General features: G+C 36.7%; 1 protein-coding gene across 13 annotated transcripts in view; it reads left to right on the forward strand.

The window, feature by feature from the left end:
- The window catches only part of CHD7 (chromodomain helicase DNA binding protein 7), a 188,502-nt gene that overhangs the window by 111,373 nt on the left and 52,712 nt on the right, over positions 1 to 24,417 (forward strand). For 12 of the 13 annotated variants that reach the window (XM_045398308.3, XM_073998839.1, XM_045398306.3 and 9 more), the window contains 4 exons: positions 4,823 to 4,964; positions 9,955 to 10,092; positions 11,137 to 11,202; positions 17,849 to 17,904. In XM_045398308.3, the coding sequence (XP_045254243.1) occupies positions 4,823 to 4,964; positions 9,955 to 10,092; positions 11,137 to 11,202; positions 17,849 to 17,904 (402 nt within the window). Of the gene's footprint in view, positions 1 to 4,822; positions 4,965 to 9,954; positions 10,093 to 11,134; positions 11,203 to 17,848; positions 17,905 to 18,967; positions 19,020 to 24,417 lie in introns of those variants that run through there. The other variant, XM_045398316.3, reaches the window with a different exon arrangement.

The following is a 24,417-nucleotide window of genomic DNA, read 5'->3' on the forward strand; positions in this document are numbered from 1 at the left end:
TCTGCGTCTCTCTAGCCTCAGGAGAGGATGGCTCCACGTCTCTCTAGCCTCGTGAGTGGATGACTCCACATCTCTCTGGCCTCATGAGTGGATGGCTCCATGTCTCTCTAGCTTCATGAGTGGATGGCTCTGTGTCTCAGCCTCTAGCCTCAGGAGGGGTGGCCTGGTTTTTGGTCATTATCAGTAATGATGTGAGATAAGGATCACAAAAGAAGTTTGTGAGTATGAAGGCAAGGTATGTAGATGGTATTCTTTTCTATTGGTTTTTTAAAAAATGCTAGGTTTCACTCTATGTTTTTAAACTTTAGCCCGATTGTACTGAGCTTTATAGGTGTTTCATCAAGGTAGGTGCTATGTGGGGAGTTCTTATATGAGTTAATGAGAAAAATATTTAGAGTAGTGCCTGGTACATACCCAGGGCTATGTATGTTTCCGCTGTTGTTATTGCTATTACTTGTACTGTTGTAACTAGACCAGTTAACAATTATAAGTAACCTACCAGAGTAGGCTCTAGAAATACAAACATAGTAAGACACAGTTCCTTCTCTGCTTGAGCTTATATGATAGTTGGAGAAAGACACACATATAGTACTTTGATTTTAATACATTGCAGTAATGTTACCACCAACTTGTGTGTATTTTACATATCCTTTGTATGGGGTACATCATGTGACACCATCCAGGGTGGAGTGAGGAGATCATATCTGATCCAGACCGTGGTGATTAGAAAATGCTTCTTGAAATGAGTGGTGTCTATGCTGAGTCTTGCAGATGAGTAGATTGGGATAAAAGTATAGGTAGAAGAGATACATGTGTGTTTTGGAGAATAGTTCTGTATGCCTGGAAGCATAAGAGGCAAAGGGTCTGGTACCCCCATATGGAGAATCTCAGACATTATATGTAGAGGTTTGAAGCAGAGGAATGCCCCAGTCAGATTTGCATTTCAGCTGGTTACTCTGGTGACTTGAGATGAGTTTTCAGGTGATGTTTTGGTGGCATTACCATGATGCTGAGGTGGGAAATGCAGAAGGCAGAGCAGGTTTAGGAGAGGAATGAGGGCAGACCTGATTTCTTCTGGGCTGGTGCCATTCAGGGATGGAATTTACAGGTGTTCCCTGCACATGGCCTAGTTATTCTTCCCACTCACAGGCTGCCACGTGGCTGTCGGCCTGAGCTAGGCCCATGAGTAGCCATCACTGCAGCTGTTAGAGGAGTCTTATGGTTCTGTATCTGTGTCAGGCAGCAGAGTGGCCTTATCTTCAATATTGCAATGTTGGTTTAAGTGATGTTACTTCTTAAAGACATTCTCATCCCCCCTACCTAGAACACTGGCCGTTTTTATACATTCCAGCTTCTATTGTAATTTGGAAGAGGAATATATGTCTATGTTTTGGATTTGATGTTATAAAAGACTAGTTTTTATGCTTACAGATATAAACGATAACTATGCATGTGGACTCTCTGTCTTTTCTCCACCAGTCTGATGTTGTATAGCCCTGCACGTGGGGCATGAGGGTGATGAGGCAGTGGGGAGCTGTTATGATTAATAGCCTGGGCGGGAAATGATATGTGTCTGAACTAAAGCAGTGGTCATGGGCATGGGGAGGAGTGCATTGTGGGTCTGTTTGCTTGCATGTTCTTTTAGCAACTGCTTAGTAATATTGATGAAGGCTCTTCCTTCTATGTATGTTGCTTGAATGAAGTCATCCTTGGTGAAGGTGGGGTCCTGTCTGTAAGTCTCTGCAGCTGAATTGGCCCAAATGGGTCTGAGCCATGACCAGAGAATACTTCCCAGACTCAGCTGCTTGTTTTTCACATGGGTGTGGATGTTAACTGTCTGTGCCATTTTCTCATTTAAACCTCATAATAAATCTTGGAAGACTGTATAAATATTAACCTTATTTTACAGATGAGGAAACTGAGGCTCAAATTAAGTAACTTATCCATGGTCACAGCCTATAAATGACAGTTCGAACTGGAACTAAGGTTTATCTTGACTCAAGTCAATGCTCATATCCACCATTCTAGATTACCTTTGTTTGTTAAAAGAAAAATCTTGACTTGGATATATTTGGGCAAAGCAGTTTTAATACAACACTTAGTTGAAAATCACAATTAGCTTATTGCAGAATAGTAGCAAAGGCAATTTAATTTACATAACTTAATTTTGTCCTTGATGGTAATGTTGTAGGGTGGACACTGAAGATTTTGTTGCTTTTTTTTTTACTTCCTAGAGTGTTCTTTGATTTGTATATTGATGCATGGAAATGCTTAGCTGTCCCTTAACAACATGAGTAGTGCAAGGTCTGATGAGTTTAGAAATCTTTCCATACTCAGATCTGGGATAAGTGCTTCCCTTGGCTATAGGCTTTTTGTCTAAACATTTGGAGAGGGCCTGTCTGACTTTCAGCTATCTTGGAGGTTCCATACAGTTCATTCTTTGGAAGGGCAGACGGAAAATCATTAGCACTTCTCTCCTTCAGCAAATTGATGTTTCTTCAAACCTGGGCTCTGGTCGGTTTCCAGATAGTAAGCCTTTTACTCCTGTAGGACCATGCATGCAGGGCCCGGCAGCCCTCTAAATTAAACCGTGTACTTCACTCTGGTATAGAGAGGTCACCGTGAAAAGCATGAGCTGCCAACTCACTTTACCTGGCAGTGGTTCAACTCTTTGACAGGCCTACCTCTGATTTAAACAAATTTGAGAAATATGTAAAGTTTTGGAAGCAGTTTTGCACTGATTTGATAAAAGAAACCACAAAACACTGCAGCGCAGGTGTTGAGAATGTTTGAAAGCTGATTGAGGGAAGCAGATGGCTTTAGTCAGTGGCATCCAGCCAAAAGAGCAGGTGCTGGTCATGTGACCGCTGGTTACCAGGGTAATCTGATTGCTCTTGGCGTGCAGATGAAAGGAAAGGGGCCCAGTGTTCAGCTGTAGTATTGTATAATTTGTGGCAGTTAGAGCGGAAATAAATGCTGGAAATGGAACCTCATAGTAGGGGAGACTTCTGTCCATGTGTAGCGTAAACACTAGGACAGTTGGATGAGGAACGGTTGTATGGATTTTTTTTTTTTTTAATTTTAAAAATATTATGCTTTCTGTGGATCTTTTGAAGACAAAGTTTTTAGAGCATTTCCTTTTTCTTTTCTTTTAAATAAAAATAGCTTTTTAAACCTAACTGCCATTTGCTATAATCTTGAATTGCTATTTTCTTATGTAGCTATTTACTATGCTAAAATGTTAACAAAATAAAATAAAACTCTGAGTATTAAGAATAACTAATTTAAGATGATCAGATATTTTATTTAGTTGAAAAAATCCATTTTAGGTGTGTGATGGGTACTTTATTAACAATACTTTTGAAATATTTTACATGACATATGCTTTATTCTGAAAGCCTTATAGATATCTTGGCTTCTTCCTTTTGTAGTAGCCGACGGTAAAAACATGCTGTTTAATGCATTGTGTCAGCACATTTTCCTAAGAACTTACACATTTCAATAAATAAACTTTTTGAAGGTTTTTGAAATACAGCTTTTGTTTTTCACAATTTATTGGAATTTGAGGCTCCCTAGAAATATTTTTGAAAAATATCATTACTGAGGTTGGATTATTTTCAGTGTTGGATAACAAATAGTAATTGGTGTTAGAAAATTTGGAGCTGATGGCCAGGTGCAGTGACTCAGGCCTGTAATCTCAGCACTTTGGGAGGCCAAGGCAGGTGGATCACCTGAGGTCAGGAGTTCAAGACCAGTCTGACCAACATGGTGAAAGCCCATCTCTACTAAAAATACAAAATTAGCTGGGTGTGATGGTGCATGCCTGTAATCCAGGCTACTTGAGAGGCTGAGGTAGGAGAATCGCTTGAACCCGGGAGGCGGAAGTTGCAGTGAGCCAAGATCGTGCCATTGCACTCTAACCTGGGCAACAAAAGCGAAACTCTGTCTCAAAAAAAAAAAAAAATTGGAGCTGATTTGGAAATAGAAATGGAAGGTAACACTAAATATACATTCTGAAAGAAAATCAGGTAAAGGTTCTAGAGGTAATGGCAAACTTAAAACATTTTTTTTCTTAAAGTTTATGTCCTTTGTCTTATGTAATATTCAAATTCTGCTAACACTTGTCAGCAGCATACTATGAAACATGCACTTTATTAGGGTTGCTTTACTGTATTTTTATTTTTCAGAGAACTATCTTTCAAAAAAAAGGGCTAATTGTGATTATCTCAAAAAACATATAGCACCAAAATAAAGCTTATATTTAATTAAGAACACAACACTAACTAAAATTATGTACAACAGGAAATTGCTATATATTTTGATTATATTCTAAAAGATTATAAGTTGAACAAAAATGTAACTGGATGGTATAAAAGAGGATACCTTCTAGTACTGGTGGAAAGAGTACTTAAATAAGTGTGTAAAACTATCCACAGAAGATACAAAGAGATGATCATGATATCATTTTTCATGACAATTAAAAAAGTGTTGTGTACCTTAAAAACTTGATAGCAAAACTACTTCTTAATCTGATTTTTTATTATGGCTTGATGTTCTGGGGGGCATTTTGCACAAATATACTATGTGTGGTATAAGTTTTTGCATGCAATTTATTTTTAATTAGGTCATATATTTGCTAAAAGTCATTAATATGGAGTTTTGCCAGGAAAACTTAATTGGAAGTTGCATTTAACTGTAAATAGCCAATATGTATGAACTTAACAATTGTCATTGATACTTTTGGGATATTAATGTGGGAAATATAAGAGACATGCAGAGACACATTAAAAGTGAACACTAAGTGATCCACTTTGAATTCTAGTAATAAGAAACCTGACTCAGAAGCAAGTGCTTTGAAGAAAAAGGTCAACAAGGGAAAAACAGAAGGTTCTGAAAATTCAGACTTAGATAAAACACCCCCACCATCTCCTCCTCCTGAAGAAGATGAGGACCCAGGTGTTCAGGTAATATAATTATTGTGATTCCCGAGCCTTGGTCATTTAACATAGGTAACTTTAGCCATGTATGAAGTACACAAGACCTCCGCTATCTTGTTATAGAGATGCTTTTGAGATGTCTTTATTGTGGTCTGGAACATTATCTCCATAGTGATGTGGGGAGGGGGAGCGGGCGTGGAACAAGAAATTACACTCCTGACGAGAGTGGCTTGATTTTGCTATCTTTGATTCTATAATTAATAAGGCAGAGATTCTTCATTTATTTCTGTAAATGTATATTTTGCTGTCTATGTTATTGTTAACATATTGTTGAACATTTTGTGAATATACAGGCTCATATAAAACTTCATTCACATTTTAAAATTTCTCTAAAGTTTGGTTGTCACTTTTTTTAATTTTGCAGAATTAAAAATTAAGATGTAATTTGTAGTAGCTTGTCTAAAGTTTCTGACATCTGACAGTCAAAGTTGAGATATATTCATGTAATGTAACTCATGTAATACTAAAGTTTCTAAGAACAAGCCAGTGACTTTCCAAATGGCAACTCTGCAGAATATTCTCCTGACATTAGGAGAGTTTTATAGGAATGAGTTGAAATGCTAACCCTGAAGTAAACGTGAGGAATGTAGGTTCTTGTGTGTGAAGCATATTGCCTTCACTGATTGGACTGAGAAGGACCCTTACACGTGACAGTTAAAAATTATTTCCTTGTTAGGTTCCCTGGAAGCATGCCAGTGTAGTCCACTGGGATGGCTGGGAATGTAACTTATGTGAATGACATCTAACTTGCCAAGGAGCAGTTCCTGAAGAGTTGTCCTGCAGGAGGAAGCCAGCCTCTAGAAGCTTACTGGACTTTTTCTTATCGTTTAGTACACACTCAGGACTTTCCACCTGTACCCTCACCAGTCAGAAACAAACTATTTGTAGTGTGCAGCTCTATTCCAAAGAATTTCAGATATTTTTGGGTTTGGCTTTTTGTTTGTTAGAGTAGAACTCCCTGATATCTGTAACTTCACAGAATAGCCTTAAGCTGGACCTGAAAGGGAGGGAGAGAGAGAGAGATGGAGTGAATGAATGCGTTTTGGTTTGGTTTGGTTTGGTTGTGTAACTAACATAGTGATACTTTTGGCAGTGTGGGTTGTTTTGTGATTTTATTTTATACATCAATGGAAAGATACTGGGAAGGTAAGTAGATATCATTTTTTAATTGCGTAGGCTGTTTTACAACTAAAGCGTTTTAATGATTTTTATTTTTTTACTGGGATCTGGTCTTACCGAATCAAATGTTTTAATGATTTTGAGGTGTTTTTTTTTTATCCTTAAGGGTATTTTCTCCTGATTTATGTTTGCTTAAAGTAGGACCTTTATGTCAATAGTATTTGGACAACATTAAGAATTTGTTTACGTCAGTAGAGGAAATTCTGTTGTTCTTTCACAAATACTGCTATTGTTTTTTAAAAGTATGTTTGTATTAATTCAGACTCAGATGGACCTTATGAAATGCTAGCTTTAGGGTTTTTTTTTTTTTTCCTGCTGCATTTCAAATATGGAAAACTGCTAATCAATTCAAGTGAACATTGGTGTATCCTTTCTAATTGACTAGGGCCTAACTGTTACGTGTTCAATAGCTAATATAAGCAACCACACAAGATCTGACTTTGAAAGTTGTGCTTTCTTGATATGTCTGATACAGGAAGTGATGCTGACTTGTTGTTTATTATATTTCTTCCTGTAACACATGCATGAAGGGCTTAGCATTAAAATTCTTGAGTTTTGTGATTGATTCACTAAGGTCCATGTCATGTAATTTTAACTAACTCAAAATTGTGTCACAAGTTACTTCAACAGTGAGGTCATGGAAACATTTAAATGTTCTATTTGTTATACCTGTTTTAAGTATCTTTTCTAAAGCAATCTGAGTTTAAAAAGTCGATCTATTATTTTAGTGTCGATTCAAAAGTTTTGAATTATGGTTTAAAGACAGTTCTTATATTTCATTTTGATTCGCAAAAATCTTTCAGATAATAATAGTTTACCAGATCACAATAGAAACATTGTGTATTAGATAATTTAATTTTACATTGGGGAATTGTGAAAGGAACCTTGATACTCAAAATAAATGTAAGATCAATTATTATTTTAAAACTAGAGAAGCCATGTAACATTAAAAAATTTGTATAAAATTGAGTTATAATTGTATTTTGGGGTGTTTTTACATATGAAGTGACCTTGTATCCACTGCTAACTAACTCCATCACTATTGCCCAGATTTATGTCACAAAGTTGATATGAGGAGGAACTTATATTTTAAAAGTTATACTTACCAACTCATAAATTTCTATTTAAAAAGAAGAAAGCACTCTGTCTTATTGCACTGGGTGGAACCCTTCTTTAACGTCAGGGTAGGATTTAGCATAAAGTGGATTTGTCTTAGACCCTATCCAGTTACTTATATGGCACAACACTGTGACAGTGGGGCCTTAAGCAGGGAAACCTGATGAAACATCTGCAGGCAGATCACTAGGAGCCCATTCCTTCTTACTGGAATGGTGTAAAGATGGAAATATAAATGAATCCATTTAAATTGAGTTAAATTGACATATCAAATGAAATACAGCATATGCTAAATTTTGCAGTATTAAAATTGTTCTTGATAATGGCCTTTTATATCTTGAAGAAATTGGTGGTCCAGAAGTGAGGAATGGTAAAGTGGGCATGAGAGCAGGAGTAAGTAGGTCAGCTTTGGAAAGAAAAGGGAAGCTGTACAAGGTAACTGGGCCATTTTTCTTTGGAAAGCTGGAGCTGATTAATGATAACTTTAGTCCTACTAATTACATCTCACATTATTTACCATGTACTGTTCTAAAAGCTTCGAATGAATTCCCTTATGTGATCTTCACAGTATTCATATGAGGTAGTTACTGTCATTAACCCCATTCTACAGACCAGGAGTCGTCCACAAAATTACTTGTCCAAGGTCACATGATAAGAGTCACATGGTAAGAGTCGAGGCCAGTTCAAACAAGAGCTTTTCGTTCTAGGACTTACAAGATCAAATTGCCACCTGAGATATGGGGAAGGATTGCAGATGGCAAAAGACTCTGCTGAAATCTCTATTGCCTCCACCTGGGGTTGATTTGGGCAGTGCCAAAGCTTTGTCCTGTAGAGGAGGGTCCCAGGAGGAACCTCTGGCCCATGTCACTACTCCCTCCGTGTAAGCCACAGGGAAGTCTCTTAATAAAGTTTTTCTAGAGTGGTCTCACGTCAGAAAAGTACTTTGCACCTCTGTGGCCACAGCTGTGTGTGGCTTGTAGCTAACAGTCTCTAACAGTCTATTTGATGGTCATATTATACCGAGTTCATATTGTGAACTGTCTCAAATCCCCTTTTAAGAGCAGGGAGAACACAAACTTAATAAGATTTAAATCAATCAGTACCACTCTTTGGGGAAAAGTACTGGGATTGTGTTCATCCTAACTTGAGAGTTGGTAGTGCCTGTCTTGCTTTAGGTGCGCACAATGTATGTTTTGCCTCTCTCTTCCTTACTGTCTCAACTTTAGCATTCATCAGACTCTTTAAAAAGTTTTATTTCATAATTCTTAGAAAAAATTTTGTATAAAAATTTTTCTCAATATTTCTATTTCTTCTGTGTGCTTTGCAAACTCATTCCATAGGTTGTAATATTCTTGAATTCATTAGCAGCTTAAAATTTTACATGTGTCATTTTCAAATTTAGATTTCACATACATATATCAATAAAAAGGTTATTTCTCCTTATTTTTAATTAGCTTGCAAAATGAATTATTTGACAAAACAGTTAAATAGTATAGAATTATTATGAACAAAGAGTTCAGAACCTCTTGTTCTGCTCCATTTGCTTCTTTCCCCATCTTTATAACTATTAATAGTCTGTTGTGTGTTTTTTCAGATTCCTTTGTTTAAAGCCATATACATATACATTCATTTTTTAGCAAATACTCATTGAGGCATAGAGAAGTAAACAAGATATGCAGTCTTTTTGTCTTAAGAAGTTAATATATCAATGAGCTGCACACATCTAAATAGATAACATTTTTTATTTATCTTAAATAGAATCTTAAGCTACTTCTTGTTATGTGGCTTGTTTTTCTTTTTATTTTACAGTTTATCTTGCAGATATTCCCAAACTTCCTGGAAGTGAAGGTAGTGAGTCAAAGAGTCTGCGTATGTAAGTTTTGATGGATAGGACCACATTGTCCTGCAAGGACTGTATGGGTTGCATTTTGACCACAGGATTGTGAGAATACCCAGTTTGCCAGTAATCCTGCTAATACTGGCTGTTACCAATCTTTTTAATTTTAACCACTATGCTAAAAACATATTTTTAAAAGTAAAATTACTTTTCATAGTCATTCATTATGAATTTTGCCATTTAACCCTTCATCTCTTCAGAAATTTTCAGAGTATTTCTTTTAGGATCAAGATTAAAATACAAAAACCTTTCATTGAAAATGGCCTGAAATATCTTGGGTACCTTGGATAGCATTATAACAATATTTGTATAGAACTTTATAATTTACAGATTATCTTCTAATTCACTGATTTTTTTTGGACTTTTTATATGGGAAAAATGTTAAAATGTACAAAGGTAGAAGGAATAGTATAATGAACCCCTGTAGATTCATTAGCCAGCTCCAGTATTGCTGCCACTTTTGATGGACATACTGACTGAGTGAGGAACCAGATTTGTTGTTATTTCCATTTTCCCAGTTGAAGGGCACGTAGCTGGGAGTGGCAGGGCTACAGCTGTTCCAGGCGTCTGACTCCAGATTTCCACCCATTTCTATTTTATTTGTTACCACTGTGATCTTTTCACATCATTTATAGGATTAACATTATCACCTTTTCCTTAAGATTAATTTTTAAAAAATTCATCCTTCCACTCGGTGCCATTATAAAGAGCATTTTTCTTTTTAATCATTAAGTTCAAGGCCACTGTGTTGGGTTTTTGTTTTAGAAGAGACGGTCCAGCAGACAGGTGAAGAGAAAGCGCTACACTGAAGACCTGGAGTTCAAGATTTCCGATGAGGAGGCAGATGATGCAGATGCTGCTGGGAGGGATTCCCCCTCCAACACCTCGCAGTCAGAACAGCAGGTTAGTGCCAGATTTGTGGGATTTATGGATGCATTTTAAAGATGGACTGGAAATTTCATTGCTGCAATCTGAGAAGTGCAGTGGAAGCATTGTACTTTCAGCAAGGGAACATCCACCTAATGTTGGATAATGTGCTATGGGAAATACGTTGTTTAGCAGTATCTTTTAAAAAGCCCTGTTCACTGCAATTTATTTTTGTATAAGCCTGTGATATGTAATTTGACACAATTTTGGAGAATTAATGGTCTATGGTGAGGAAGAGCCAGAGTTAAAATATAAGGAGGCTGAATATACCTCTGAGAATTCAGTGCTGTGGCTTCTGGGACTTTAATAAACCACTCAAGCTTGTCTCCTGCTGTTAGGCACTGTGAGAACCCCTTTATGAAATTACTGCCTTGTAGTACCCAGCAGGGTGTACTTTATTCTCTGTGCAATGTAAATGATGGATAAAACAGTTTGTATAAAATATGGGTAGTGTAGGATTGATCATTATAAAGATCTTTTTTAAAAAAATAATGCTTTTTTCTTACCATTACTGTACTTTAGTTAACAAACTGGTAACCCGTTGAAAAGTGTATTAAATGCACCTTTGCGTTTTATTTGGTAATTTTTTCTATGTTAAGTTGTTACATAATGTTTTATGTGACCTCCATAGATAAAAGATGCCTACTATAGCAGAATGATGAGTATCTTTACCCCATGGGTATAGATGAAGAGAAGTTGTATTTTTGACTGCTAACATGTAGAAATTATTTTGTCTTGGTGGCTAGAATTTCTGATTGCTCTCTAGCTTTAGGGACCTAGGCTGGTCCACATAATTAAACCATATAATCATGAAGTAATAAGCACAAATCTTCCTTTTGCCTTTCAGTAGAGTGAGATTTTTGTTCCTTTCAGTCGTGTGTCTCACTGATAACTTTGTGCCCAGTGACTTAAAAGGTGTGGAGATGGTAGCAAAAGGGAAAGATTTCTTGCTCTTACAGCTTGAGATGAGATGTTTTCTATTTGAATTGATTCACAGGACTCTTTTTTTTTTTTTTCAAGGAATCTGTTGATGCAGAAGGCCCCGTGGTAGAAAAAATTATGAGCAGTCGTTCAGTAAAAAAGCAGGTGAGTGCCATTTGGAACGATTAAAATCTGTGAGGTGTGTGCAACTCTTACAGGATTGTTGGCTTTGTAATTTTCTTTTAAAATTCTAATATTGTAAAATAAAACTTCTAGTAATAATTCTAATCCTGTCTAATTTGTTAACCCAATATGAATCTTTGGGATATTTGACCCCAAATGAAATTAAAATATATCAAGCAGTCAGTGCTTTATTACACCATTTAGAGTGAACTAGAAACTCAAAAGTCTCCAAATAAATGTATGGGACTTTCAAAGTTGTAGACTGCCTTTTTCATAAATATTATTCATAAAAATCAAAACATGAATTTACTTCTAATCTCTCTTAGGAAGGTTTTCCCCCCTCTTTCATGTTAGGATGGAAATTCTGTCATTTTAGCAAGTAGGTGTTTTCTCATGTGTATTGTAACATTTTCTCATATACAATTATTCATTTCTTTCTTGCCAGTGCAAAAGTGAAATACAGGTCTATTTTCAGTGTAATTTTAAAAAATAGTTTTGACTTAGTACTTCAGAGTTATTCAAAGTTTCTGTTGATCTGCAAAGGTGAGCTCTAAGTATCTGTCACTAGTCTGATTGCTTTGTCATTGAGGTACTCATATGCTCTTTAACAAAAAATGCCAGTGACACCGTGTTTTCTTTTACTGATGAAAATTCCCTGTTTTAGCCACCTCCCTTCTTACAGCCCACTTTGAGAAAATGCTTTGCTTAGTTTGAATAATTACATAAACCTGCAGGTGCATTAGGTATTACAACATGCAATTTTTCGTGTCTCTAGGAAGTAGTCTGCTTTAGACATAGGTGTCTGTGTTGCAGCTTCAGTCGTTATCGATTCCACACAGTTCTTTCTTTGTGTTTGCTTTCAAGGAGGGTGGAACTACAACTTCATGTTTCAGCATGTAAAACAAACTTCAAAAAATTAACAAATAAAATGTAAAGACATGGTCTAGCTACGAACTCCTGGGCTCAAACAATTCTCCTGCCTTGCTCCCCCAAAGTGCTGGAATTACAGGTGTGAGCCATAGTGCCTAAAGTTGTTTATTTTTAGTAAAATGTATACAAAGTATCTCCCAGTAAGAGAGTTGAGGAATGGAGGATTTACAGGACTCAGTGAGAGTCTTATAATAAAGTGAGATCCCAGGCTTATCAAATAGGAAACCATTACCATTCAAATACTGCTATTGAGTGATCCTTGAACATGTTATTGCACCAGCAGGTAAACTTCTCTTTACTTTCATGTTAATACTGTGTGCTTTGCTATCGTGTGAGTCAAGGTATGAATTTTTATCGAAATATGTATCTCTAGTTTGTAAGAAGAGCAATATGTCAGGGTGTTTTCCAGTTGAGTATAGGGGATACGGTGTATGGAGTGACTGGCTATCTTGGTGACTTTTTGAATGTGAGGGTTTCCTGATGAATGAAATGATAAAATCTCAGCCAAATTTTCCACCTGCTCAAGTAGAAACAAGCACTATTTAATTCATTAGAAGGTTGCATTTTTGTCCTACTAATGACTCTAGAACTACTAATTTATGAATTGTAGATATATGGTAAAATTTAAATACTTGACATGCTTTGAAGAACAATCCCCTTCACTGAATTGAAGTGACTTGTTTGAGTAAATAGCATGTCGTTTAGATGGGATATATTCATTTTCATTCAATTGATAGTGCTTCAGCAGGCATACTCAGCAGGTTTAGGGGTTGCAAATTATAATTAGCTCTATTATTCAGAGCTACTTAGACTATACATTATGTAGAACACTGCTTTTTCTTTCTGTTTTGCCCACTTTAGGGTTTTTGTTTTCTTTTCCTCTTTAGCTACCCTTTAAAGATAGGTACCCATGGTTTAGGAGTAGGTACTGTTAACCATTTACTGATGATTGGGTTTATCTTATCATAGGAGATTAAAAATCACTGTACAGGAGGGTGGACATTTGTTGAGTTGGTGAATTTGAAGCTGGAGAAAATTAATGGAAAAAATTATTCTGGAAGGGAGATATGCTTTGAGGTATGATTTAAAATAAAGAAGAGATGTGGAGCTCATGGAATTACTTGTCAGTTACTGGTATTTCTTAAAGGGCAATAAAAAAGCGTTAGAAGGTACTAAACATTAACAGGTGCTAACTTTTTAAACTGCTAATATTCTCAAAGTAGGTAGTTTAGTTATCACCTTTAATAACATTGGAAGAAAGTGTTGCGAATAGAAACAAAAGGAAATTTGAGATTTTTTGTGGATTCGATCTGTGCCTGCTGGTCTGTTTCTTATTACCATGAATAATTTAATAATTGGCTGTGAGAAGGTGTCTTTATCTCTGCCAGGCAGCATTGTAGAAACTGGCTATGAGCTCTGCATGGTGTTGACACAGAGTAGAGACTCCATGTTTTTCAAAGTCAGGTGACCTCATCACTATGGCCTGAGAAGCATCATGATCCATTATGATGGAGTTGTGCAAACATAAAACTCACTTGGCAGAGGCACCCTAATTCAGCACCTCATATTAAATAGGGGTAGCTCAAGCATTTATGTTGTTCTAAACCCAGGTTAATGTCTATGACACCTAGTTGCATGAGGTAGTTGGTGCCTATTTGAATTTTGAGGTAGATATATGAGTAGATATTTGGATTGTATAAAGGCTTATTATTTTGTTTTCCTTGTTTAGTCAGCCTGTAGCTATTTCTGCTTTGAGCCATTCATCTTTGGAGAATAATTCAAAGATTCTTTTTTTTTTATATCACAAGGCCAGAAGTAGTTTTAAAAGTGAATTGTGACTGTATTCCCTAAAATTCTTTATTTTTCTTTAACTACAGGCCGTATTTTCAGAGTGTGTGTTTTAATTCTTTAGTTGAGCCTCCTAGAGTGTAAAGAAGGCAAAACTCTTAATCTCATCCATTATTATGTCCTTGTTGTTTCCCTAAGTGAACTGTGATTTGGTGTCTCTAGTAAAGTAATACGGTAGGTTGGGCCAGAAGTAAAAGGGATTCATACCCATGCCTTATTGATAATTTTATTGAGGTGCTTTTTCATTCTTTTGTGTATTATTTAACAAAATTTTCTTTTTTTTTTTCTCTGTAGTTTAGTTTCTTGACTATGACTACTTAATTTAGTAGTAGGACCATAGAAAAGGCCTAAGTTAGGCCTACACTCTGGGTGGCTGTTTAGAATCCAAGTGGCTGGAGAACTCATTTATTGCCTTCTCAACATTTCTGGTTTGTTTGAACAGTGGGACAAGTATGGCTTAGTATGTTTGAAACTTTAAATTTCATATGGATAATAAGGATTTCCATAGACTAATTTTGGAACTAATGAAAAGGTGTATACATTTCTCAGAAAAATTCTGTTTAATTCATAATATTACTGGATTCTCAAATTTAATGGTAGCTGCTCAAGAAATAAATCTGAGTGTTGTGTGTATATGTGTGTGTATGTATGGGAATAGTGCTGTGACTTAGTTATTCGTTGCCTATGCCCATTGTAGAATGGCTTCTGAAAATGGGGCTTAGAGGTGAGAGGTTTTGGGGTGGGGGCTGTTGTAAGCTGTCATCAGAGGCTGGTCAAACTGCCTCCCATTTAGTAAATAATTGAAATGATGTTTCTGAGGGCTTATGAATTCACACACTTTTGTTAAATTGTTTTACTGTTCAGTAAAAGAAAAGAGGTCAGCATGATCATATTTATGTGAAAGAAACAGTGAAAAACAGCTCTATTTATAGTTTTAGGGGCAAGAAGGTGGTGATCCAATATGTGTGGTCCGTTAAACAGAACAAAGTATTATATTCTGAAACATCCTAAAGATAACAAGCCCTGGGACATTCTGTACCAGCTCCAGGTGCTGCTAAATGAAGTTTCAGAACCTAGTTGGTTCCTCCTAGGCAGCCCTAGACTCTCTTGTCAGGCATCTTCACAGCAGGTTCCCAGAGGAATAGCTATCATGACAAGAAAGTGGGTAGTAATGAGAGTTGGGGACAGATGGCTGTAAGAGTCAGAGCTTTCTGGGAACAGACTTGAGACAGAATAAAAACTGTCTTTACTGTTCAAGATTTGATCCTGTATGTTTTGGTGCCCACTTAGAATTATGGGATGATGAGACCATTTAGAATGAGAAGGAAAGGGACAGTATGAGAGAAAAGATCAGATAGAAGAATCAGGAGAAATAATAAGAGCATAGACATGATAAATCTTGTTTATGATTTATAACATATATCATTTATATAAATGATACATGGTTTTGAAAATGCCTTCAAAATTGAAAAATTATAATTATTATCAGAAGGGCAAAAGCTCAGACCTTTGAGTTCCATTCTTGATTTGAATTTCATGGTAATGCTGTGTGAAGAATCAAAGGATCTAGTTTCATCCTTGCTTCTTGCTTCTCTTTTTCCCTGATCATCTACTATCTTTTTGTCTTTCTGCTGGAATGTCTGGTTCTCTATAAAGATTATATATCTTGAAATGGGAGGCCGGGTGCCGTGGCTCAAGCCTGTAATCCCAGCACTTTGGGAGGCCGAGGCGGGCGGATCAGGAGGTCAGATCAAGACCATCCTGGCAAACACGGTGAAACCTCGTCTCTATTAAAAATACAAAAAAAATTAGCAGGGCATGGTGGCGGGGCCTGTAGTCCCAGCTACTCGGGAGGCTGAGGCAGGAGAATGGTGTGAACCTGGGAGGAGGAGCATGCAGTAAGCCAAGATTGCGCCACTGCACTCCACCCTGGGTAACAGAGAAGAGCAAGACTCCATCTCAAGGAAAAAAAAAAAAGAAAGAAAGAAAGAAAAAGAAAAAGAAAAAGAAATGGAAGTAGAATGGGGAAATATTAAGACTAGAGAAAAAAGTAGGGTGGGTCTTGGATGGATTGCCACTTGAACTTGATAGTATTTATTTACAAATTAATTCCATGTTCCATTTATGTTGCTGGTTCTTGAAGCCATCCAACAAACATTTATTTTTATTTTGGATAACTAAAAGTCTATGACATAGAAGGCGTTCTGAATACATTAGTTTAAAATAATGCTTTATAGTTATCACCTTTCATAGATCCATTAGGGCACAACCAGATATTAATAGATATTGACGACTCCTGCATGTCCAGACTCCTTCTTGATGATTTCTAGACAGGCCAAAACTACTTAAAATATAGGTTTAGCTGGGTGCAGTGGCTCATGCCTGTAATCACATCACTTTGGGAGGCTGAGACGGAGGGATTGCTTGAGCCTAAGAGTTTGAGACCAGCCTGGGCAACATGGTGTAAAACCCAGCCTACAGAAAATACAAAATTAGCTGAGCATGGTGGTGTGTACCTGTAGTCTCAGCTACTTGGGGAGGTGGCAGGGAGGCGCAGGGGTTGCTGAGGCAGGAGGGTTTCTTGAGCCTGGGAGGTTGAGGTTGCAGTGAGCCATGTTTGCACCACTTCACTCAAGCCTGGGTAACAAAGCAAATCCTATCTCGGAAAAGAAAGAAAAAAAATTAGGTTTAACTGTTACAAGTGAGAGTTTCAAAGAAAAGTTTAAGTTCACAATCTTTGAAAATAGTTTGAAGGTTAGAGATTGAGGGGACTAGTACCTTTGAACAGATCTGTGCCCGTCTGTTATCCAGTAGAAGCCTTTGCTCTTTCGTTTGTTCTTTGCCATGTTCCTACTTGCCTTGATTTTCTTCGAAGCATTTTGGAGGTGGCTGAACAGCCATACATGACCCTCAAGGCAGGCTTGGGGTCTCTTGTAAGAGTATAAAAGCAATCCCCAAACATCTGTAGGTGGTGTTTATATTTTAGATCCCTGATTTATCTGATCAAATGTTCCAGAAGGAAATTACATATTATGACTTGCTTAAAAGCCTAAAACCAAAAGGGGAATAAAAAGAGATGCCTAAAATATCATCTGAACATTAACTTCTGCATACACTACAGCAGGTAGGATCAAGGGAGATATTATAGATAATCTTACTACTGAAAACTCTTGATTTGGCTGACATGTATCACAATTTTAACCTTACCTAAATGTAGTATTTGGAGTGTTAATTTTATTTGGCTGCTATGTGTGTGAGACATCTTGTCTGAGAGATTTTAATTGTACCATTGAGTGAAACTATGAATAGTGATGCACTGAAATTATAGCATAAGAACAAGGTTTAGTTTTATATGGTTTCTTGTTTAGAGTTATTAAGTATATGGAGAAATAAATGTCTTTTAAATATTTTAAAACATTACAAAACCCACAATGTAAAGTTGCCATGAGGCAGCCAAAAATAATACATATGGCATTCAGGAGAGCAGTTGCTAATTGGCTGCTGCCTGAGAAAATGGTACACTTGGCGTCTACTTAACACTGTGGGTTTGGCAGAAAGCCAAATTTGGGGTCAGGTTGTTGTGAATGAAGCTGCATGTGGTTAGGGAGGAGTTAAAGTGATTCATGTCTTAGAAGCTCTTGCACGTCGGGCAGAGGTGCGTGCATGGGCCTGAGCATGGCAGTCTCCGTGGCCCTGGCCGCCTCCCAGCTCACAGCGTGCTCATCTTACGTGAAGGGCCTGTGCTGCTCTTCTCAGTCCTGTTTTGTGCTCATATGGGAGTAAATCATTACTTTTAAAATATTGTAGTAGATGGTTTTAAGTATGTGCCTGAAATTTTCTTTTGTTGCAGAAGGAATCTGGAGAGGAGGTAGAAATTGAGGAATTCTATGTGAAATACAAAAACTTGTAAGTAAATTGTGATTTTGTTTTTATTGGGGGGCTATATTTTCCAAGTAGTAAGCAACCATTTTTTTTTTTTTTAAGTTGGTGAATTAAGAAACTTTGGTATGATTTCTTTAGTCATCATGGCCTGGGATGCCATTTTTTAACTAACTTTTGTATGTTTGATATTTTGTGAATTTTTCTGGAAAATGTGTAATTGGTGTAAAAGTTGACTAACTTCCGTATATAATCAATAAGTATTTTTTTAGAGAGGATAAAAACTTCTACAATAATAGAAAAATGAATAAAGCAGTATTTCCCTGTCCTCTGATCATGAATTCTACCCTGTGGGGCTACACTTCGTCCCTTCACCTGTGCATAGGGTGCAAGGCCCTAGACACAAGAACTCTTCTGTGGAATGAAAGTTCTAGAGAACCATGGCATCACTCAGGTTCTAAAATGCAGTGAGCTATAGGTTTATCTATTTTTGTTTGTTTTTGATATTTATTTAGTAGATTTGAATTCATAACTAAAAATCTGAATTGAAAAACACAGTGAGTTGTTGTCCTTGTAGATTCTGTTGTAAGCAGTACACCTGGCCCAGACAGACATTGCGATGAGCTAGGGTGTTTTCAGAGTCAGTAATCATTCTGCTGAAGAAGACTGAGGCCATTTTGTAACCTAAATAACAATCACAGAACAAGGACAAAATGTTCATTGATAATGTAAACATTAAATTTATTTTTTTACCCCTTTTAAGACAAAGGACTAAACCACCATATTAATACATTCTTAGGGCTTTAAAGAGAGGCTTTTGTGAGTTGCTGTGAAAACAGCCTCAGAAAATTTACCCCACCCTAGAAAATGAAAGCATCAGGTGCCATGGGTTTTCTATCATTCTCTCTTGTTGTAGTTGGCACTGTTAATAGATTGATGCGCTTCTGAAGAAGTTGTGAGTAAAACCTTTTATCAAGTAAAAAGATAAAGAAATCTCTATCAGTTTTATCATGAGAGTTCAATGAAATACAGTCTGACAATTTTAAAAATGCTCGGAAAATGTTAACTGTCGTCATTCTTTTGTCCTCAGAGCATGTCAGTTTACACATGTGGAAATTATGCCTACAACACGATTTCCTATGGTAAGGAGGAGGTAAACTAAGTAAACCAAAGGAAGAGAGTTCCCTTGTAGATTTACCAAATTGAAACAAGAGCATAGGAGTTCAAATATCAATCACCAAAATAATGGTACTACCAGAGAGACCTCCAGATCAGTGTGTGACAGTGAGGCCTGAGCTGCCTCCTTCCAGTCAGCCTGTTAGTGACCCCAGAGATGGGCTCCGAGTTCCTGACCAGGTGGCACTGCCAGACCAGGAGACTCTAGCCCTTCTCAAAAGTCATTTGAGATGAGGTAAAGGGAGTTTTGGAAAAAAAAAAAAATAGCTTTTCTGACTGTTGTTATTGAGAGCTAAGAGAAGATTTCCATAAAACTACGAGTTTTTGTTAGCCTGATATTTGTACACAATTTCACATTTATAGAAAAATTGTAAAAATAGTACAAAGAATTTCTGTTTTTCTTTTTGTAGTTAATGTGTGTCTTCTGGAAAGGTACTTTAAGACTTAAATATGGTAATGGTTGCGAAGGGATGATTTACTAATTCCATCATTTCTTCTACATTGATTGGTTGGGTTTTACTGTAGGGAAGAGCTTTACCCTCTTGTCCATTTGTTAATTTATAGCTGAGCGGACTTGTGGCTTCTCATTTTATTCAAGGGATTATAACCCTTTACTGTTGTAGTATTTACTTTGCCCACATTATACCAGGTTTGGCCAGTGGGAGCCCCTTCAGACTGGCTCTTGTGTCCTTTTGCCTTGTCTTCATTTTTCTTTGAACACTTTCTTGCTTTCTGGCACCAGAGGATGTTCCAGGCTCGTCTTGTGACTTCCCTGTTTTAGTTATGGAATCAAGAAGGCTTGGTTGTTTTCAGTGAACGGGGGGCACTGAGAAACCAAGATTTGGGCTTTAGGTGTTCCTTGTTGCTGAGGAATTATTGCTTCTAGTGCCTCTCAGTGGATGGGACTGGGAGAGTGTACACGTGTGTGTGTGTATGTATGTCTGTGTGTGTGTATATATACATACATATATCGAGTTACACACACACTTATCTGTTTATCATATACACACACATATTTACCTACCTCTCCAACACAACAGCAAAAACAATGCCTATATATTGATGCTTACAGTACTATTTCAGCAGCTCAGAGTTTGTTCTCTCCTTTCCCCTTTAATATTAGTAATTCCCTTCTTCAACCAGAGTAAACCTGGCTCTTTTATTTTTTATATTTGCTTTTTTGTCAGTCCTAACATATATAGGAAGTGATTTCAGAATTACTAGTCCATATTTCTGTGAAAAAGAAGCCTATATTTGCTTAGTTTTTTGTCTTTAGTTTGAGGGCATAGGGACTAAAACTTTATCCAAAATTTCCTTAGGTTGGTTATTCTCCTTTCCTACCCCACCAGTGTGGTTTGTTACTTATTTCAGGCGTGCCCAGTCCCCAGGCCGTGGATCAGTACTGGTCAGTGTCCTGTTAGGAACCTGGCCGTACAGCAGGAAGTGAGCGGCAGGCGACTAACCATTATCACCTGAGCTCTGCCTCTTGTCAGATCAGCACGGCATTAGATTCTCATAGGAACGTGAACCCTATTGTGAACTGTGCATGCGAGGGATCTAGGTTTTCCATGAAACTGGTCCCTAGTGCCAAAAAGGTTGGGGCCTCATGATTTATTTGATACACAGTGTGTTTCCTTAGTTTTGGTTTGTATTTGTATTCCATTTTAGCCCCTGCTTGTTGATTTTTATTGTTTTTCAAGTTTGTGAAATATTAATATGTTACAAAAGTTAGAACTATACAAAAAAGAAGTGTAGTCCTCCCTTCCTTTCCACCCCATTCCTGCTTGCTTCCTTACTAATCCCAGGTTTATCCTTTCTGTAAAATTTGGCCTGAGCATGCAGGTATGATTTCTTCTTCTTTCTTACAAAAAAAGAAATTGGTGTACTGTTAGTATATTTTTGTGCTTTGCTTTTTTTCACATCACATTCTGGAAATCACTCTACCTCAGTTCATAGGGGTCCTCCTCATTCTTTGTTTCAGCTGTATAGTATTCCATTGCATGACTGTGCCATAACCATTCAACCAACCTCCTGTGTATGTGGGTGTGTAAGTGGCTTCTGATGTTTTCCAATTACAGATAATGCTACAATATATATTCTCATACATATCTCTCTATTTTCAAGTTGTTGGAGGCATGGCTTCCAGGTGAATTCCCAGAAGGGGGTTTGCTAGATACAAAAGGCAAACATGTATGTATTTTTGAGAGATACTGCCAAATTCCCTTCCTTCAGATTGTATGAATTTGTGTTCCTGTCAGAAATGTATGCGAATACCTATTTCCCCACAATCTTTCTAATATAGTGTGCTGTTTTACTTTTTAATTTTTGTAAGAAATTGTATTTCAGTTGAGGTTTTAATTAGCATTTTCTCTTACTGTGAATAAGAACACCTTTTCATAAGTTTAATGGTCACTTTTTACATCTTGCTTTGTCAGTTGTCTGTGTCTTTTGCTCATTTTCTGTCATGCTCTTAACTTTTAAGAGCTCTTTATATATAAGGGATATTAGTTCTTTATCTGGGTTGCAGCTATCTTTTCTCGGTTTCAATTGTCTTTTGACTTTATGGTGCTTATTGCATTGTCCATTAAAATTTTTTGTACAGTCAGATTTATTAGTTTTTTCTTTTATTGTTTCTAGCTTTTGTGTCATAGCTAGAAAGCCTTTCCCTATATCCAGATTACAGAGGAATTTGTCCATGCTTTCCTTGTGGTTTCATTTTCTCTCTTTAGGTGCCTGATCCATTTGGTGTTTATTCTTGTGTATTGTGTAAGTCATGGCTCTAAATTAATTTTTTTCAATTGTTATTCTAGCACCATTATTAAAGAGTCAATTTTTGGCCAGGTGCAGTGGCTCATGCCTGTAATCCCAGCACTTTGGGAGGCCAAGGTGGGCTGATCATGAGGTCGGGAGCTTGAGACCAGCCTGGCCAACATAGTGAAACCCATCTCTACTAAAAATACAAAAAATTAGCCGAGCATGGTGGCAGGCACCTGTAATCCCAGCTACTCGGGAGACTGAGGCAGGAGAGTCACTTGAACCTGGGAGGCAGAGGTTGCAGTGAGCCAAGATCGCACCACTGCACTCCAGCTGGGCGACAGTGTGAGACTCCATCTCAAAAAAAAAGAAAGAAAAAAAAAAGAGTCAATTTTTGACTCAAGTGATTTGAGATCCAAACTTTATTATGTCCTAAAGTTTTTTTTATTTTATTTATTTTTTAATTTATCTGTACTTTATGCCTTTGAACTGCTTGTCTATTTATAAGCCAATACCACACTGTTTACTTAGGGAGTCTTTAGAGTGTGTTTTAGTATCTGGTAGATCTATTTCCCTAGTAGCTTTTCTCTTTTAATGTTTTCCTGGATATTCTTGCATGTTTATTTTTATATATAAAATTTAGTATTGTTTAGCCCCATATAAATGCCTGTTTGCATTTTATTTATTTACATTGTGTTAAATTTACAACTGTATGATGTATGATGTTGAGTTACACAGTGTGAAAATGATGTCTTTTCAGTGGTCCAGTTCTACTTTTGTGTCTTATAAGAGTTTTAAATATTTTCTTATACAAATTTTACACATTTTTAATTAAATTTATTGCAAAGTATTTTATCTTTGTTGGTATTGTGAAAGAGGTTTTCTGTAACATATCTCCTTATTGGTAATTGTTGTTGTGAATGAAGACAATTTGTTGGCTTCTGTATGCTAATTTTATATTCTGCTACATTGCTGTATTATTTTATTATTTGAATTAGTTTTCTAATTGATTCTCTAGGGTTTTCCAGGTACCTGATCATATAATCTGCAAACAGAGATAGCTTTACTTATTATTTTCTAATTATTATGTCTCTTATTGTTTTGACTTGTCAGTGACATTGGCTAATAACCTCAAATACAATATTGAATAATAGTGGAGATAGTAGGTATCCATGCTTTCTGATTTTTGTGGAAAACTGTGGTGTTTCTTCATTTAGTAAGATCTTGTCTTTAGAACTAAAATCTTCAAATATGTGTTAACAAAATACCTATCAATTCCTGTCTTCCTAAGTTTTAAAAAATCCATTATGGGTGTTAAATTTCATCAAATGTTTTTTCCATGTCAATAGAAATAACTGTGTGATTTTTCTCCTTAGATATATTAATATTGTGTATTTTTAGTGAATTTCCTAATATTGAACCAACCTTGCATTCCTGAAATAACTACTTGGTCATGACGTATTATTTTCTTAATGTGATGTGGAGTCGTGTTTGTTAATATTTTACTTATATTTATTTATAAATATAAATATTTACTACTTTGCACTGATATGGGTAAGGGATATGCACTTTCTTTTTTTTTTTTTTTTTAAACTGTCAAGATTAGGTGTAAATGTATACCTGTTTCATAGTCATTACATTTTATTTTTAAATGAAATTTTGTTTTCCAAAGTGACCATAAACTTTATTATCTGTAGGGCCTAGTTCAGATTATTTCTTATTAGCTTCATAATATTTTTCTTACATTTACTTCTTCATAACTTTAAAAAAAAATTTAGTTCTAGTTCAGTTAGAACTTTCTCTTGCCTTAATCTATTAAGACAAAGCAGTCTATTTTTGACCCTTTATTCTTCCTTCCTCTTCTTCCTGACTAAGCCTCCAGAGTGGGTTATCATCAGGGTCTAGAAAGCAGAGTCCCACTAAAAGTTTCATCCCAGTTTATAGCAGATAAAGCAGGGCTGGAGCCACTTGCATATATGCCTGTGTCCGGTTCAAGGCTACACAGGTGATGCTTTGAAGGCTTTTGCACCTCAGCCAAGACAAGAATACTGACTGACCGCACTTGTGCCTTTTTCTGTCAAATAATTTGGAGACTAGAGCAGATTATTTTTATAATATGTGTTTCTTTTTGTGTATGTGTGGCAGGGGGAACAGGGTCTCCCTCTGTCGCCCAGGCTTGAATGCAGTGGCATGATCTCAGCTCACTGCAACCTCCACCTCTGGGGTTCAAGCAATTTCCCCGCCTCAGCCTCCTGAGTCACTGGGATTACAGGCACATGCCACCACGGCCTAGCTGATTTTTGTATTTTTTAATAGAGTTGGGGTTTCACCATATTGGTCAGGCTGGTCTCAAACTCCTGGCCTCAGGTGATCTGGCTGCCTCATATAATATGTGTTTCTGATTATGACAGTATTGCATATTATTTATTGGAAATTTGGAAACTACAAGTTGAAAGCAGAAAATCAAATACTTGCAGTCCTAGTACCCAGAAATAATCAATACAGGTTGAGTATCTCTTATCTGGAATGGTTGAGATCAGAAGTGTTTTGAATTTTTGATTTTTTCAAATTTGGAATATTTGCATTATACTTTAGTAGTTAAACATCCCA

Source organism: Macaca fascicularis, chromosome 8, assembly GCF_037993035.2.
Source record: "Macaca fascicularis isolate 582-1 chromosome 8, T2T-MFA8v1.1".
In the NCBI taxonomy this organism is placed as follows: Eukaryota; Metazoa; Chordata; class Mammalia; order Primates; family Cercopithecidae; genus Macaca; species Macaca fascicularis.